Source organism: Solanum tuberosum, unplaced genomic scaffold (assembly GCF_000226075.1).
Source record: "Solanum tuberosum cultivar DM 1-3 516 R44 unplaced genomic scaffold, SolTub_3.0 scf00021, whole genome shotgun sequence".
NCBI lineage: Eukaryota > Viridiplantae > Streptophyta > Magnoliopsida > Solanales > Solanaceae > Solanum > Solanum tuberosum.
The window spans coordinates 488,458-503,868 of record NW_006238947.1 but is presented as its reverse complement, the minus strand read 5'-3'; the positions used below and the strand labels follow the sequence as shown (position 1 = coordinate 503,868).

General features: G+C 28.0%; 1 protein-coding gene across 1 annotated transcript; it reads right to left on the bottom strand.

Annotated features, from left to right (window-relative positions):
• Positions 1-59: 59 nt before the first annotated feature.
• Positions 60-3,972, bottom strand: LOC102599760 (suppressor of disruption of TFIIS). The gene is made up of 9 exons (XM_006340953.2): positions 3,838-3,972; positions 2,296-2,359; positions 2,120-2,185; positions 1,929-2,026; positions 1,782-1,819; positions 1,606-1,693; positions 1,181-1,510; positions 1,023-1,088; positions 60-453 (listed from the first exon to the last, which is right to left on the bottom strand). The coding sequence occupies exons 2-9, from the start codon at positions 2,342-2,344 to the stop codon at positions 304-306; spliced, it is 885 nt and encodes a 294-aa protein (XP_006341015.1). The 5' UTR covers positions 2,345-2,359; positions 3,838-3,972; the 3' UTR covers positions 60-303.
• Between the last annotated feature and the right edge of the window lie 11,439 nt (positions 3,973-15,411).

Genomic DNA, 15,411 nt, shown 5'->3' with positions numbered 1-15,411 from the left:
GGTTTATAGCCCCCACTAATATCATACAGAAAGAGATGCAAAACTTTATCCTTTGGAACAATTAATAATTGAACTTTATTATATAATCATAGAAAGGTAGAGTGATAAATATGGAATTTATTTACAAGATTTGTGAATGGAAAGGAAATACTATTAACTAGTTATTAATTGATAATAATGACAACAAAACATCAACATCATTTAAATCAAATTTGACAGGACATTTGGATCTTCCCACAATCATTCTTGATTTTTTTTTTCTTCTGCCAACATCATGATGATGATATAGTACTACTATTGATTCTAAGCTGTGACAGATGTCTCAACAGCTACACCAGAGTAGTTAACTTCAGCCAGCCTGTCAACTTCCCAAAGTTGTGGTATTGCTTCTCTTATGTTGTGGATGCTTTCTAATGCATAATCTGCACCTGCAACTCTTTGGGAATTTCCAACCTGAAATGTAACAGCAACAACACATCAGCATGAGCATTAGAGGTAATAGTGCACAAGATTAGACAGGACATGGCTACATGACGCTAGATAGGAAAGTATGAAGGTCGAGTATTAGAGTTGACAGTTAGTTGGTGGTAGAGTGATCCCACACTGTGTGTGGGAGAGGTGGGGTTAGCCTCATCCCCTCCCCTACCCTCTTGCTATTTTATTTTCCTTGCTACAGATTTTTTTTCTTTAAAGCGAAGGGTCTATAAGAAACAGTCTCTCTAGGAGTATGTTGTTGTTGTAATAGTGCACGAGATTACTCTAATAAGAACTGTTCCCTTTGTTTCTCCAGTGTAGGACTTACGTAGTTTAAGAAAGATAAGACTTCTGCCCATATACCATAACAGAACCTTAGAACTTGCTGTCTTGAACATGCTCTTGGGGTTAAAGAGTGTCTTGTTAATGGTAAAATACGAAGTTTGAAGTTATGAATTTCTCACAATATTTATAGAAATGAATCGTTATTTGTGGAGCAGAGGGAGGAGTGTCATATAAAATGAAACAACGGGAGTATAACTACTTACCAATACTGTATCAAGACCTACATGCTTGCCAGCTTTAATGTTACGGACACTATCTTCAAAGAAAAGCTGTAACAAAGAAATTTTTCCAAATGAGTACATTAAGATAGCAGTGATTCTGGAAGTTGTATATTCAAGAATGAAACAGTTGAAATTCTTACTGTTCTGTGAGGGTTAATGTTGGCAATCTTTAAAGCCCGTTCAATGGCAACTTCTGAAGGTTTGCAGACAATTGGTGTCTTTGGCAACACTGATCCAGCCTTAGGTTGAGAAAAGTGTCCAATAATGTCAAAAATCTCAGAGCCGTTAGTAGCAGTGGCGTTGAAGGATATGGCTGATCCAACAAACTCAATGTCGTCTTCGTCATCTGATAGAGTGCTCTTGTGAACTGGATTCAGTGTCTCAAAGCATAATATCCCTTCGAAACAATCTTCCAATCCAAGTTTACTCAGAGCTTTCAGAGCATGGACCTTATCAGCATTAGTGAAGATCTGTTACACCGAAAAAAAGAACATTTAGAAAATGCTACACAACCAGCCATTTTCGATGGCTATAAAATGCATATGAATTGTGATTATGGACTTACAACTTTGCGAATGGGAATGCTTAGCAAAAGATTTCTCAGAACAGGGTCGGGTCTCAAATTTTCATAAGGTAATCTACCATGGATAAAACTGCAAAAAACAAATAGGCAATTTAAGTTCAATAACCCAATACAATACAATGAGAGTATAAAATCAATTGAGTGCTACAAATACTCACCTATGGTACTCATCATAGTCGAAATCGTAGCCAATTGCCTGCCAAAAATAAACAAGTTATCTCATTAAGTTAAAAGTTGTCAAAATAAAACTTAGTTTGGATGATCAAAATTTGATTCTTAAAGGGTAAAATCAGAAAGAACTTTACCCTGAGGCCTGCCATTGTGGTTCCATAATTCTTGTACAGTAAATTACCCAACTCCTCAATTTTGCTTTGTTCTATGCCAAGCTTTTCAACCATATAATCTGCAGAAGCACATTAATTCCTAAATTAGACACAAGATTACCATTTTAAAAGGGTGATTTCGTCTTACAATCTTGTTGAAAAATCATGTATACCTTCAATATTCTGGCGAACACTAGTCGCAAGACCAGCACTAAGGGGATAAAGAGTGTCATCTAGATCTGTAAATTCCAAAATGCTTTATCATCAAACTTGCATAAAGATAAATAAACGATGAAATGAATGAACAAATGGGATTTAACAACTAAATTTTTCAGAAAAGATAGCATACCGAAAAGAAGACAGTCGTATTTTGGCCTCTGAACATGTCCATATTCCATCTTGGCCTAAAAAAACTTGAGTAAAGAAGTGAAATACGTAAGAACAGTTGACCAAGATAATCTAAATCCACAAAAACCAATTTGAAAATTCAGTCTAAGTCTCAATCTACACTTCTTCATGATGGCTTCTCAATTATTGAGTTTCACAAAACAACACCTTGAATCAGCAGATATATGATTGTTACAAGAAAAGAAAAGGGCTAATATTCTATATGTCCCTACTAGTTTTATGTTCATATAAAAACAAAAGCCACAAGTCCATAACCTACTACTCATTTTTAACATCAAGCCAAAAGGAAGTGGACCCTTGACCCTCAGAATTAAAAAAATAAAAAAAACTTCTCAAAATAGAAAAACTACAAGCTTCTTCAAAGTACAAATCATTAGAACAAATATTATTAAAAGCTAATGAACTTAATAAACTAACAACATCATTTTAATCATCCAATAAATTAACATCAAACACCAGCAAATCATTAAAGAGAAAAAAGCAGGAAACTTTCTCCTTAGATTTCTCATCATTCTTCATAAAACTGTTACATTCATGAATCAGCACAGTTCATTACAGAATAAATTTTAACGTTACAAATACTGTAATCAAAATTCCAAGAAAACATCATTCTTCATTCTTCAATCACATATAAATATCATTTTAACCAAAACTAGTTCAGTGTGTCAAATAATTGACTTTGACCCTCCAAAATACACATCAAAATAAACATACTTTGGTACATCAATCCTCCAAACACACATCAAAATAAACATACTTTGGTTCCAACAACATCCAAATACAATCTTTCTCACCCATCAATCATCATTATGCACATATCATATAATATAATAACAGAGAAAATAAAAAATCGAAGAAGTTCAAACAAAAAATCAACTTCGACCCTTCAACATACACATCAAAATGAACATACTTAAGTTCCAGAAACATCAAAATACCATCTTTCACATCCATCATTACACAAATATATAACATAATAACAGAGATAAATAGATAAACCAAGAGGAAAAAACAAAAAAAATAAACTTCGACCCTTCAACATACAAATCAAAATAAACATACTTAAATTCCGACAACATCAAAATACCATCTTTCCCACCCATCATTACACAAATATATAACATAATAACAGAGATAAATAGATAAACTAAGAAGGAAAAACAAAAAAAAATAACTTCGACCTATCACCATACACATCAAAAGGAACAAAATTTAGTATCAAAAATATCAAAATATCATCTTCCCCACCCATCATTACGCAAATATACAATATAATAACAGAGAAAACAGATAAACCAATAAGGAAAAAATCAAAAAAATAACTTCGACCCATCAACATACACATCAAAATGAACAACCTTTAGTATCAAAAACATCAAAATATACCCATAACAAATTCCAGATTCTGCAATATTTCTCACCAAACAGTACGCAAAAACAAAAATTAGAGAAAATGGAGAAAAACCCAGATAGAAAAACGTACCAAGAATCAAAATGGGGATGATTTGAGAGAAGAAAACGAAGATTCACAAAGAATTTTTCTCTGTAGTGAAAGTGTAGTAGTGTTTTTGTAAGAAGAAAAGGAAGAAGGGGGAGGAAAATTAGAAGGCATTCGTTGGGTTTATATAGGCAAAGAGTTACGTCTTTTCCTAATTTTAAAAGAATTAAAAGTAAACTGATTATTAAAAAACCGACTAAGGATTTTCTTCGACTTTTCCATCAATTAAAATAAAAAAGACTTTTCGTAAAGATTATATTAATATGAATATTATAATAAAATATTTGTATTAATCATTATTTTTTAAAAGACATATAGTATCTAAAGTAAACTAGTAAAAGTGAATGGAGAAATTACGATGTATCCGACTAAATTCAGATTCATACGTTGTAAGTTATAACTTTTCACCTCCCTCCGTCCCATTTTATGTGGCAACATTTGACCGGGCACGGAGTTTAAGAAATAAATGAAGACTTTGAAATGTTTACCAAATTGCCCTTTAAAAAGTAGACTCTTTTTTCTCTCTCCTCATAAATGTATTGGAGTATTATTTTAAGATTAAGTGGGACCAACAAGGATAAAAGAGGAATTGTACCTTTATAAACTTACCATATAAGGAAATGTGACATTCTTTTTGGGACTGACCAAAAAGGAAATGTTGCCACATAAAATGGGACAGAGGGAGTAATTTATTTTCAAAAATGTGAATTTAAAACGTTTGATTAAGAATAAAAAATCATTGACTAAATTATTGCAATTGATCTCTCTATTGTACTTTCTAGACTATTATTTGTTGAAACTTGCTAATTTGTCCCTTTTTTTTTCTTCATTCCCCCCTTATAAATACTAGAACATTTTATTTTTGTTTTTAGTCTTGGTTTTTTATAACGGTGTTGGTTTGCACGTAATTTAACCATCTAATTGTGTAAATATTTTTTTCAGTGTAACAAATACTAAAAAATGTGTCTATAATTTATTATTGTAATTATTATTTGTAACACGTTATTACAATGCCAATTGAATTATTTTTTTTGTATGTGTATGTATAAGGATAATGATTAATCTGTAAACTAAATATAAAAATTTTCGTTATCTAATGTGCTTTAGTTTTTAAAAAAAAATGTTATGTAATGTTTTTTTATTACTCCATTTGTTATGATTTTTTATTTATGTTTTTATATTATTTTGAGATGCGTTATTTGAGTCGAGTATTTTTTTTAAATAGTTTCTTTACCTTTAAAAAGTATGAGTAAAATTTGTGTACACTTTAGTACTTTTCCCAAGATATTGTTGAAAAATATATGCATAGTGAAAGTATTCCAGAAATATACTGCTTACATTTATAATAGATAACACATATTTATGTCAAAACACATATGATCATGCTAGAAAACATAAACTAACTGAAATTTAATTCTAGAAATACCTCTTAAAGTGTGATATCGCGAATATCTTCAAGCAAGTAGTCTACAAGTTAGTAATTGCAAATTCACAGTCGAACGCTCTCAATACTGGTCAAGTGTCCTATAGAAAACTAATGGATTTTCTAGGTTAGGAAAACCCCTATTTATAGGGATCTTTTCCCAGTCCAAATCTGAAACTGAAAACATGTCTTCTCCTTTTCTCATAGGAAATAGGATTCCAAATTCTGGTTAAATATGGACATTGTAGAAACCACATAATTAATTACTATGACTTCCTTTATGAAAATAATTTAAAAAATTAATTCAGAATTATTCTTATCATAATAAATTACAATTCATTTCACTAAAAACTCGTAATTGCACTTCTCCATTTATATTTCAAAATTCTTATTAAACTCTCAACATATATCACCTAAGAGATTACACCGATATAGTAAATTAATTGAAGACTTGGGATATTTAATAGAACGTCCCTTTGTGTTGTTGTTAGGGTACTAATGTCTTATAGAGCCATATTATACAGGATATTCCATCTTTTATCGTTATTCAATTTATTTCAACTTTCAAAGTTGCAATTAAATTTATATAAAAGATTGGTATTTTTATTCAAACGAATATTCGTCCAAATTCTTATCTATAATTAATAATAACATGAAATTAGATCCTCTTCCTTCTCTTTGAAATTTGGTAGGTAGACTACAGCCATAAACTTAAGACAAAGTTAAACTCAATATGAATTAAATGGATAATTTCTCCAAATATTAAAAATAAAAAAGGGAAATATTATTTGAAATTAAATTGAGAATAATGTAATTATAGTAAGCCACAAAAAATGTTATAACAAATGATGATAGCTAGTCTTTGATTAGGATAAAATTTCCTTTTGGACAATTTAGTCCTATAGATGTTTTTGGTTGGTATGAATTATAGATTATAATAATAGGTGTTTCTAGAAAACCTAATGAGGATAGAGTTGATTATTGATAGCGTATTTATTACTTTCTAATAGCGTTATATAATTATAAATATTTTTTCTAAAAAAAAGATTTGTAGCGAATCATTATTGTTCTCACATAACAAATATATCGATATTCTAAACTTATTGACTTAAAGTATTGAAGTTGTCTCTTATTTAATTTTCTTTCTTCAATAATTGTCAATTTATTTGCAACTTTTAATTCAATAAAAAAAATGAAGGATTGATGATTGGTAGAGAAATATTTGACTAAATTAATAAAATACATATTTTAAAGTGTACTTAACTTATATTATATGAATATTTCAAAGCATTACCCAATTTCAAAACCGTTACACTCATGGGTTCTAATAGGTCATAATTATTTCAAAATTAATACTTCAACAATTAGATAGGTGTAGTATTAATTGCATAGATATATCTAAAAACAATATGGAAGTGACTCGAAGCTTCTAGATTGAAGGTATGGTAGGTAGAGCCGTCAATATGGGCCAGGCCCATTGGGTCAGCCTGGCCTAACCCGAAATTTAATAGGGTTGTGCTACGATTTTTGGAGCCCATTTAAGAAAAAAGTTTTTATCTCGGCAAGAATAAGCCTGCCGATTTGTGGGGCTTGAGAAATATGGATAGGGCCGGCCAAATAAAAATTAATTAAAAAATAAAAAATAAAATAGAGTATTAAAAATAACAAGAGTCTAAACTCAAAATCAGTTTAAAGTTTGAAATATTACAATTTAAATACAAATTATGTTTATAAAATACGTATTACGTAAAATAAAAATTCCCTAAAATTTCTAGAAATCACTACATAGGCCATAGCCTATGGAATATTGTCATAGTTTTTTGTGTTTTATTATGATCATTGGAAAACAATTTGGTTTATATTTTTATTTAGCTATTTATGCTTTTACTTGAAATCAAACTTAATAAATATTATAATGATAATTTTATTTGTGGATTTGATTAACAAGTAGAAACACTAACACCATGTAATATTATCCTGTCGATATTTATGATAATATTTTTAAATTATAATTTAATTTAAAAAATTATAAAAAATATATTTTTACGTAAAGAGGGCTGGCCTGGTAAGCCCGTAGCCCACGTACTTGTGGGCTGGGCCGACCATTTTCTAGCCCACACAAAAAATGGGCTAGCCCGGCTTGACCCGTCAAATTTCAAAGAATGTATGGGCTAACTTGGATAGAGTGGATCAGCCCATATTGACAGCTCTAATGGTAGGTTAGAGGCTTAATTTGCGATTGTTATTTTTTGAGTACACATTAAGTAAACTTATTTATGTGTAATAATTTACAAATTTTATAGAATACATAAATCATATTAGATAAGTCCAGTACATCAAGTTTAACTGAAAAAGATGTTAGCAGGAGGAATCAATTTGTGGCCTTCCTAATTATAAGATAGAACATATTGTACCAACTTTAGTTTGTTTGATCAATTTTTTGGAATTTGATTATTTTAAAAGTATTTTTTTGTTATAAAAGTTTCTCGAATAATATACTTTTAGAAAATAATAATTTAATTTTTTCAATCAAAAATTTTGAGTTAAGCACTTTTCACCTTTATTTATTTATTTATATAATTTTTTTAAAAATCGTTTAGCTTCTAGAAAATATATGGAAATTCAAAAGTAATGACTTAAATTTTTTGATGGTCGCTTACTCCAGGGAACAATCTTTAAATTAAGAAATTAAAACTTATTAACTCAAAGCTTTATTGTGATTAGGCAAGCAGAGTCAAAATTTTAAGATCGTCCACCTAGCTCCAAGCACTACTGAAAAAGGGGACGAATATCAACCACCAAATCGATTGACAAAAATTGTCCATCAATGATTATTTTTTTCCTAGTCTTTTCTATAATAACAATTGAGCGTAGTCAATCTTTTAGCGCAAAAAATCAAATAAGTATATAATCAATTGAGCTAGGAAAAATAACGTAAATATTATTTTTACGAAAATCCACTAATATCGGTTGATGTTATTTTTTAAAGAATCAAAAACCCGACCGATATCAGCCGGACAATTTTTATTTTTTGTTAGAAGAATTCTGCTGGTTTTTGCAATTTTTTACAAAAGAAACCAAGAATTTGATTGATATTATTTTTGCAAATAAAATGAGCATGAAGAGTATATATAAGAAAACGTCTTAAATACATTCCGAGGGAGGCTAATGCAGTAGCAGATTTACTAGAAGAATACGGAAGGGAAATGAAGGATCCATGTATGATCAACAATCAACCTCATATTTTGGAAGCATCTCCTTCACTTGTACCGAATGAACTCGAAAGAGATGCAAATGAAACTATATCCTATAGACTAGTTCCACTTTTCTATCAATTGTCATTCTATTCATATGACCTCGAAGGGTTTTTATCACTCGATATAATTAACATGTTTATTTGAAAAAAATTACAATCATTTTCTCTTTATTAAGTTACTCCAGATGATTAGCAGTCTAGCTAGCCATGTTTATTACATGATTTTGCAGTGAAATAAATCTATATAAGTCTAGGCACATGCATGTGCATGTTGTGTTCAGGGCCGGCTCTATGTATACTTTAATAAGGCATTGGCCTTAGGCCCCCAATTTTAGGGCCTCAATTTTTTACTAAGAATAAATTATGTGTTAATTTTTTATAGAAAAAACATTGATTATTTATGATAAAAAAGCATATATTTAAAATTATTATTTTATTCTCTTCAACCCCATTCAAATAGAAGAAATCAAGAAAATATTATTTTATTTTCTTACACTCTCTCTGCTAATACTCACATTATTTTCTTTTTAACTCCTTTTACACTCTCTTCTTTAAATTGTTGATAAGTTAGAGTAATATTCTGTCAAAAATATCAATTAATAGTCGAAAAGTATTGAACAAATTCAATTGTAAATTCTTTTTCCATTTCTTCTTAGATTTTCAAGCATTACAACAACCATAGTAAAAGGTGGGGTAACCAAATTATCAACTTCATCAAAGATATGGTTCTAACTCTTATATTTATTTGAAATTTGTCAACTTATTACTTGTAGAACTATGTTAACAATTCATATAATGATTGCCCGAGGAAAATAATATTTTTCAACGTTGAATTAATAAAATCTTATTTAAAACTAATAATTGAAAAGGAAATCAAATAAATCATTTATATATAAAAAAAAATTATTAAGTAATACTTTGCATTTAAAAATGTAAGAAAAATAAATTTTAAATAAATGCATGTGAAGTTTATTTAGATTTTAGGCCTCTAATTAAAATTTCGCTTTAGGCCTCCGATTACGTTGAGCCGCCCCTGGTTGTGTTCATACTTTAATATATTATTTATTGAGGGACAAAGCAACATGCATGTTATAATTATAATAGCAACGTGGTTTTAAGATATTTCGAAAGAATATCATTAGTATTATCGCGATAGTCATTCAATTAATAATTATTATCATCAATAAGGTCCAAATATAGGTGGCAATTCAAAATTTTCAGCCAAAACTCTTTGGTTATATGAAGAACAATTGTATTATTGGAGAAGATTTCAAAGTTTACAATAATCATGTTTTTCGAAATGTAAATATGTTTGTCTTCCCAAATTAATTATTTTTCTAAAACTATCTATTAAAAATACACATTTTCTCCAGAAAACAAAATAAGACCGATACAAATATAAGACAAACCAAATTGTTTTTCGAAATTTGAAGCTATATTATTTCAGTTCTAGTCTCGACTTAGGTTGTGTTTGGTAGGAAAGAAAATATTGTTTATGGGAAGTGTATTTCTTAGATAGAAAATGGTTTTGTTACTTATTTTTCAGTGTTTGATAGGTAAACAAAAAAAATCTCAAAAAAATATTTATACGTAATCTAGGAAACAACCATCATGGTGTGGTGTAGGTGGGGTGGGGTCGAGGGGTTGTGGTGGATGGGTTTAGGGGTCATAATCAATGTTAACATCACTTGTAAAATTTGTTTTCCCGCGCATTATTGAAGTAATTCTTTTTATTTTCTAAGGATCTTATATATGTAAATAAATTTCTGATTGATTTCTATCTTCTTCCACCAAAACAAATTCAGATAACTCTAATAATAAAAAGCTTAAACAAACATTAAGAAATCACTTATCATGTTTTATCTTTTTGTAAAAGTTAAAATATTTTTATGATTTTCATCTGCTTCACTATTTAATGGTCACGCCCTTAAATGCAGTCTGAAATCTTTCATGACAATGATGTGGAGGATACTCTTCCACATATCTCTCTATGTACCAAAAAAACAGATCCAAAAAGCTAATAAGATCTATATACTCTCACTAATCACATGCTTCAAATGAAAATAAAATAATAATAAAAAAAAGGACTAAACTTTAGTTCTTCGAACATTACAATGTACATAATCCATCAAATGTCACAACATAATTTTCAACAAGTACAAAGTGTACAGCTCAAACTTTTTATTTTTATATGGATGTAGGTGTTTAATGAGGAAGGTGAAATTATAAGCTCATTGTTTCAAATAAGAGGAATTAGGTTTATATAGAAATAAAGTGTGTTTAATTTGAACTTTCTTTTAAATTCCAACTTGTGAGATCTAGTTGTCCACCAAAAATTAAAGCCTATAGTCATATTTGATTATTTAGAAGCTAGCTAAAAAGATCAATTCATTTTTTTTAGTTTAACCATCTGGTATTCGTGTTTCATTGGCTAATTAATCATATTCATGTCGAGGAGGTCTTAAAAGTGTTTTTATTTTTAAAAAAATTAGCATAAAATATAAATGTGTCTTTTAACTTTACCTCATTTTATGTTTATGCGCGTTCTTTAACTTTGGGTATGCACACGTAAGCACTTAAACTTGTATAAAGTTGAACAAGTAGACACATGAGTCCTACGTGACATAATACACATACGACACCACATAGAACACAAATTACGATGTATGTCATGTGGGACGCGTGTGTCTATTCGTTCAACTTTATACAAATTTAAGTGTCTACTTATGCATTATGCCATAAATTTGAATTTGATATCTTAGATTAAGAACGAAAGGATTTCAGTGCATTCAGAATTTTGAGTTTACTTGATTTTGGCTAAATTATTGTCTATACATATTTAGTGGATTTCTTGACAAAATTATAGACTGATTGAAGCTAATGAATTCTGTCGAATCTGTAACTAGAATTCTAGTTCTGTTTCTGAGGGATCCTAACTATCCTACCACACTAATGGTAATGATATTTCATATTAATTTAGAAGTATACCAAAACTTTCCAGCTAAGATGTTATTAATTAAAAGAAAGTTATTTTTAAATAATGTTTGTTTTGGTAATTAATCTACTAATATGAGAGCTTGTTTGTTTCTATATGGTCTTGGGGATGGAAGGTACAATGTAAAACTCACCAAATATACAAATGGACAAAAGCATCTCTAATTAAATTAAGACTCTTGGTTGAATACAGCTAATTAGAACTTAATTAGAATTAGTGATAATTGCACTTCTTTAAGCATTTGAGTTTAATTTGTTCTCTTTTACCTCTCTCAAAAAGTCAAAAACTTTGACGAATAGATTAGGAATATAGTGGAATTTATTATTCTTTCCTATCTTGGTTCCCTAGCTAGGTGTATTCTCATTTTATTATTATGATCTTCTTTACATGACATGAATTTAAAATTATTAACCTTAGTATTCTAGTACACTTGATTCAAATTATTTCTCCCGTCTATTTTTACTTGTTCAGTATTTGATTTGACACATCTTTTAAGGAGCAATAAATAAAAATAAATAATAATTTTACTATAATATTTTTTGAATATTATAAATTCAATATTTTGAAAAATACATTAAAATGACTATATATAATTAATAATAAAGAAATATTAGAAACTAAATAACAATTTATCTCTTGATTTTAAAATTGAATAAATAAATATGAATATATTTTTTTTTAATATAATGAACAAGTAAACGGAATGGAACGGAGAGAGAGTACGTGTAAAATAGTTCACACTTGTCCATTTCACACGCTATACAATATACATTTTTGAATTAAAAGTAAATAGGAGATGTAATTTGAAACTTTCTACAAAGTATAAAATAAATATAATAATGCCTAAAATTTTAGAAATGTCTTAATTTGACCGTATAAATTATGATGCATGACACAACAATATATATATTTCTCCCATTTGGGTGGTAATATATAATATAAATAGTATATTAACAAAAAAGAACAAATCTAAATAAAGTATGTGCCGCCATTACCTAATTGAAAATGACTAAGCATAAAATGACAATAAAAAAATCACGATTTGTTTAATAAATTAGTACAATAATTGGAACATAACTAGCCTTATTGACTCTATAAGTAAAATTTACAAACTACAAAAGTCCCCTTAAATAAAGGGCTAAAAATAGACCCTTATAATTAGTCTTTAATAAATATCTCCTTCACACTTCTTGTTGTATAAAATAAACACTATTAAATCGATTTAATTCATATATAGTGACATAATTAAAAATAAATTAAATACTAATCTATAATAGTAAGTTATATTTATTTTTTTTAAAGCAAGTTACTAATTAATGTTTAGTATATAAATTTATTTGACAAATAACATAATTATATAAATATTTGTTTGTTATGCCAATTGTACATGATTTTTTCTGTTCGTCTCAAATATATGTCATATTTCTCTTTTACACGTTTCTTAAGGAAATAATCTCAACTAGAAATTGAATGTTCATCACACAACATAATTTAATTTAATAGAAGACTTCATATACAATTAATAAAGGTAAAATGAAAAAGGAGTATTTAATTTTGTTTTAAACTTTTAAAATAATAAATATTTTTTTAAAATTATGATGATATTATTAAATTAAATAAGAAAAGGGCAAGATCAATACGCAATTTGATACAATAAAGTCACATTCTAATAATTGGTACATTTCTATAATAATTGGTTCCCTTTCCCTAGAAATTTTATTCTTCAATTATTATTTAATACCACCTGGCTGACTATGATTATGACACATATTTAAAAATTAAATTAATTTTTTTAATGATGCTCCTAATTGTTTGCGGTAATTAATTAATTTTAATATCGTAACGTTTCAGTAGGTGAAGTCTGGTATCTATGAAAGCTACGGCAACGGAGATCCTTAATCCCCAAAATAAATTATTTACAATTTGATTGATTAAAAATTAATTTTATTTATATTTTCATTAATTTTAATTAAGCTCTTTGATATTTTATATTTTTTCCCTTTGAAGTGACATTTCCACCAAATTTCATATGCATTGTTAATTTATTTACATATATTCATTAATTTTAATTATTTAATCATTTTATATTTGTTCCCTATTGCAGTGACATTTCCATCAAATTTCATATAAATTGTTACATATCTATATCATCAAAAGTCAAGAATAAATTTAATATTAGTTACTATTCACTATAACAAAAATACTTAAAATTAGCTACGAATTTCGTCGCTAAAATATTAAATAGGTTCATAGCTAACAAAATAAATTTCTCCTAGTGCATCTTCAGTGACAAACTTTCTGTTTAGCTATAAAATTTGTCTGTCACTAAATAAGGTTAATTATAAATTTTGTTGTTTTGCTACAAAATTCGTCTGTAGGTGATACTAATTTTTTTTTAAATGATTTTTTCTCTAAATTGTTTAAGGAATTTTTTAATCACATGATTATCCAATGGGAACACTTGAAACTCACATTTGAATTCTCTAGTGTGTACATAATTAAGGACCTATTTCATAAGAGATTCTTTGACTTGTCATTATATTAAGCACTAAATATAAATTTATTTATAAATAATTAATTAAACTACTAGTGGCAACTAAGAAGGCCAACAATGATAGAAAGTTGATAAACATGAGGTCAAATTTATAAGGTTTTCAAATTGTTCTCATAATTGTAAGTTGTTATGTGCTAGACGCATAATTTTGGCAGGACATGACCAATAATGCACTTCAAACATATAGTATAGTAAATAATAATAAAAATTGAATACATTAAAAAAATTAAATTTGTTAATAAATTATTAAATTTCATTTAGATATATACTCAGATTGTGATTTCTTTCGCTTAAATATTTGATTATATAATAAAGTATTTTTGTTAGACACTTTAACTCAAGTTCATATATTCAATAGATAAGTTAATCTCCTTTACTATTATGTATTAATTTTACCAAACCGTAAAATTCAGACTTATTCTAATTGAGGCTGATGTATATAAATATATTTACATGGTTAGCTTACATAATGAAAACATGTTCACGTACGAAAAAATTTAAAACTTTGAGTAAAAAATATTTAACAAAAACATTTTATCATGTATTTAGATGTTTAATTAAAATATAACATAATTCGAAGTCCTAAATAAAATTTATTCATAAATTTTGTAAGAGATTTAAATCATCGATGCACTCAACCTAAATAATATCTTAAATAATTCCCATGCCACGTTTATAACAAGAATATAGTTGTCCACTTAATTGACACCATAATACATTTCTTGTTTATCTAGCTCACTCATTGTATTTAATTTTTTCCTCTTATTTTTGAAAAAAAAAAAGTTGAAGATGAAAAACTTTATTTATTTTATTTATTATCTGCACCCACACGCTATCTCACATTCAATCCGTGCCTAATTATTGTTTTTTATCCTAATTATCTCACATGATAGAGTGTTTCAATTGAATATTTTTTTAAATCAAATTTAGGTAAAAAAAATTGATTGTATTTTCAAGTGTCTATTACGATAGATAAATAGATCACTTACAGTCAGGGTTGTGCACTATTCGGATTAAACCAAATACCCAAACCGAATCAAATCAAATTTTTATTTGGATTGGTTTTTTGGTTTTTCGGATTGGTTTTAGATTAATAAATTATTTTGTTTGGTTTTTTGGTTTGGTCGGATTTAAACAAATAAAAACCAAAAAAACCGAATTTTATATATATATATATATATGTATATATATATATGTATATGTGTGTGTGTTTGGGTTTAGAATTAAGTTGGAGTTAACCACTTTTGTCCCTTTTTGGTTATTGCCTTACATGATGATTACGTTTATATTTTATGTTTGAAATACATCTATAATAGGTATACTTATAAGTA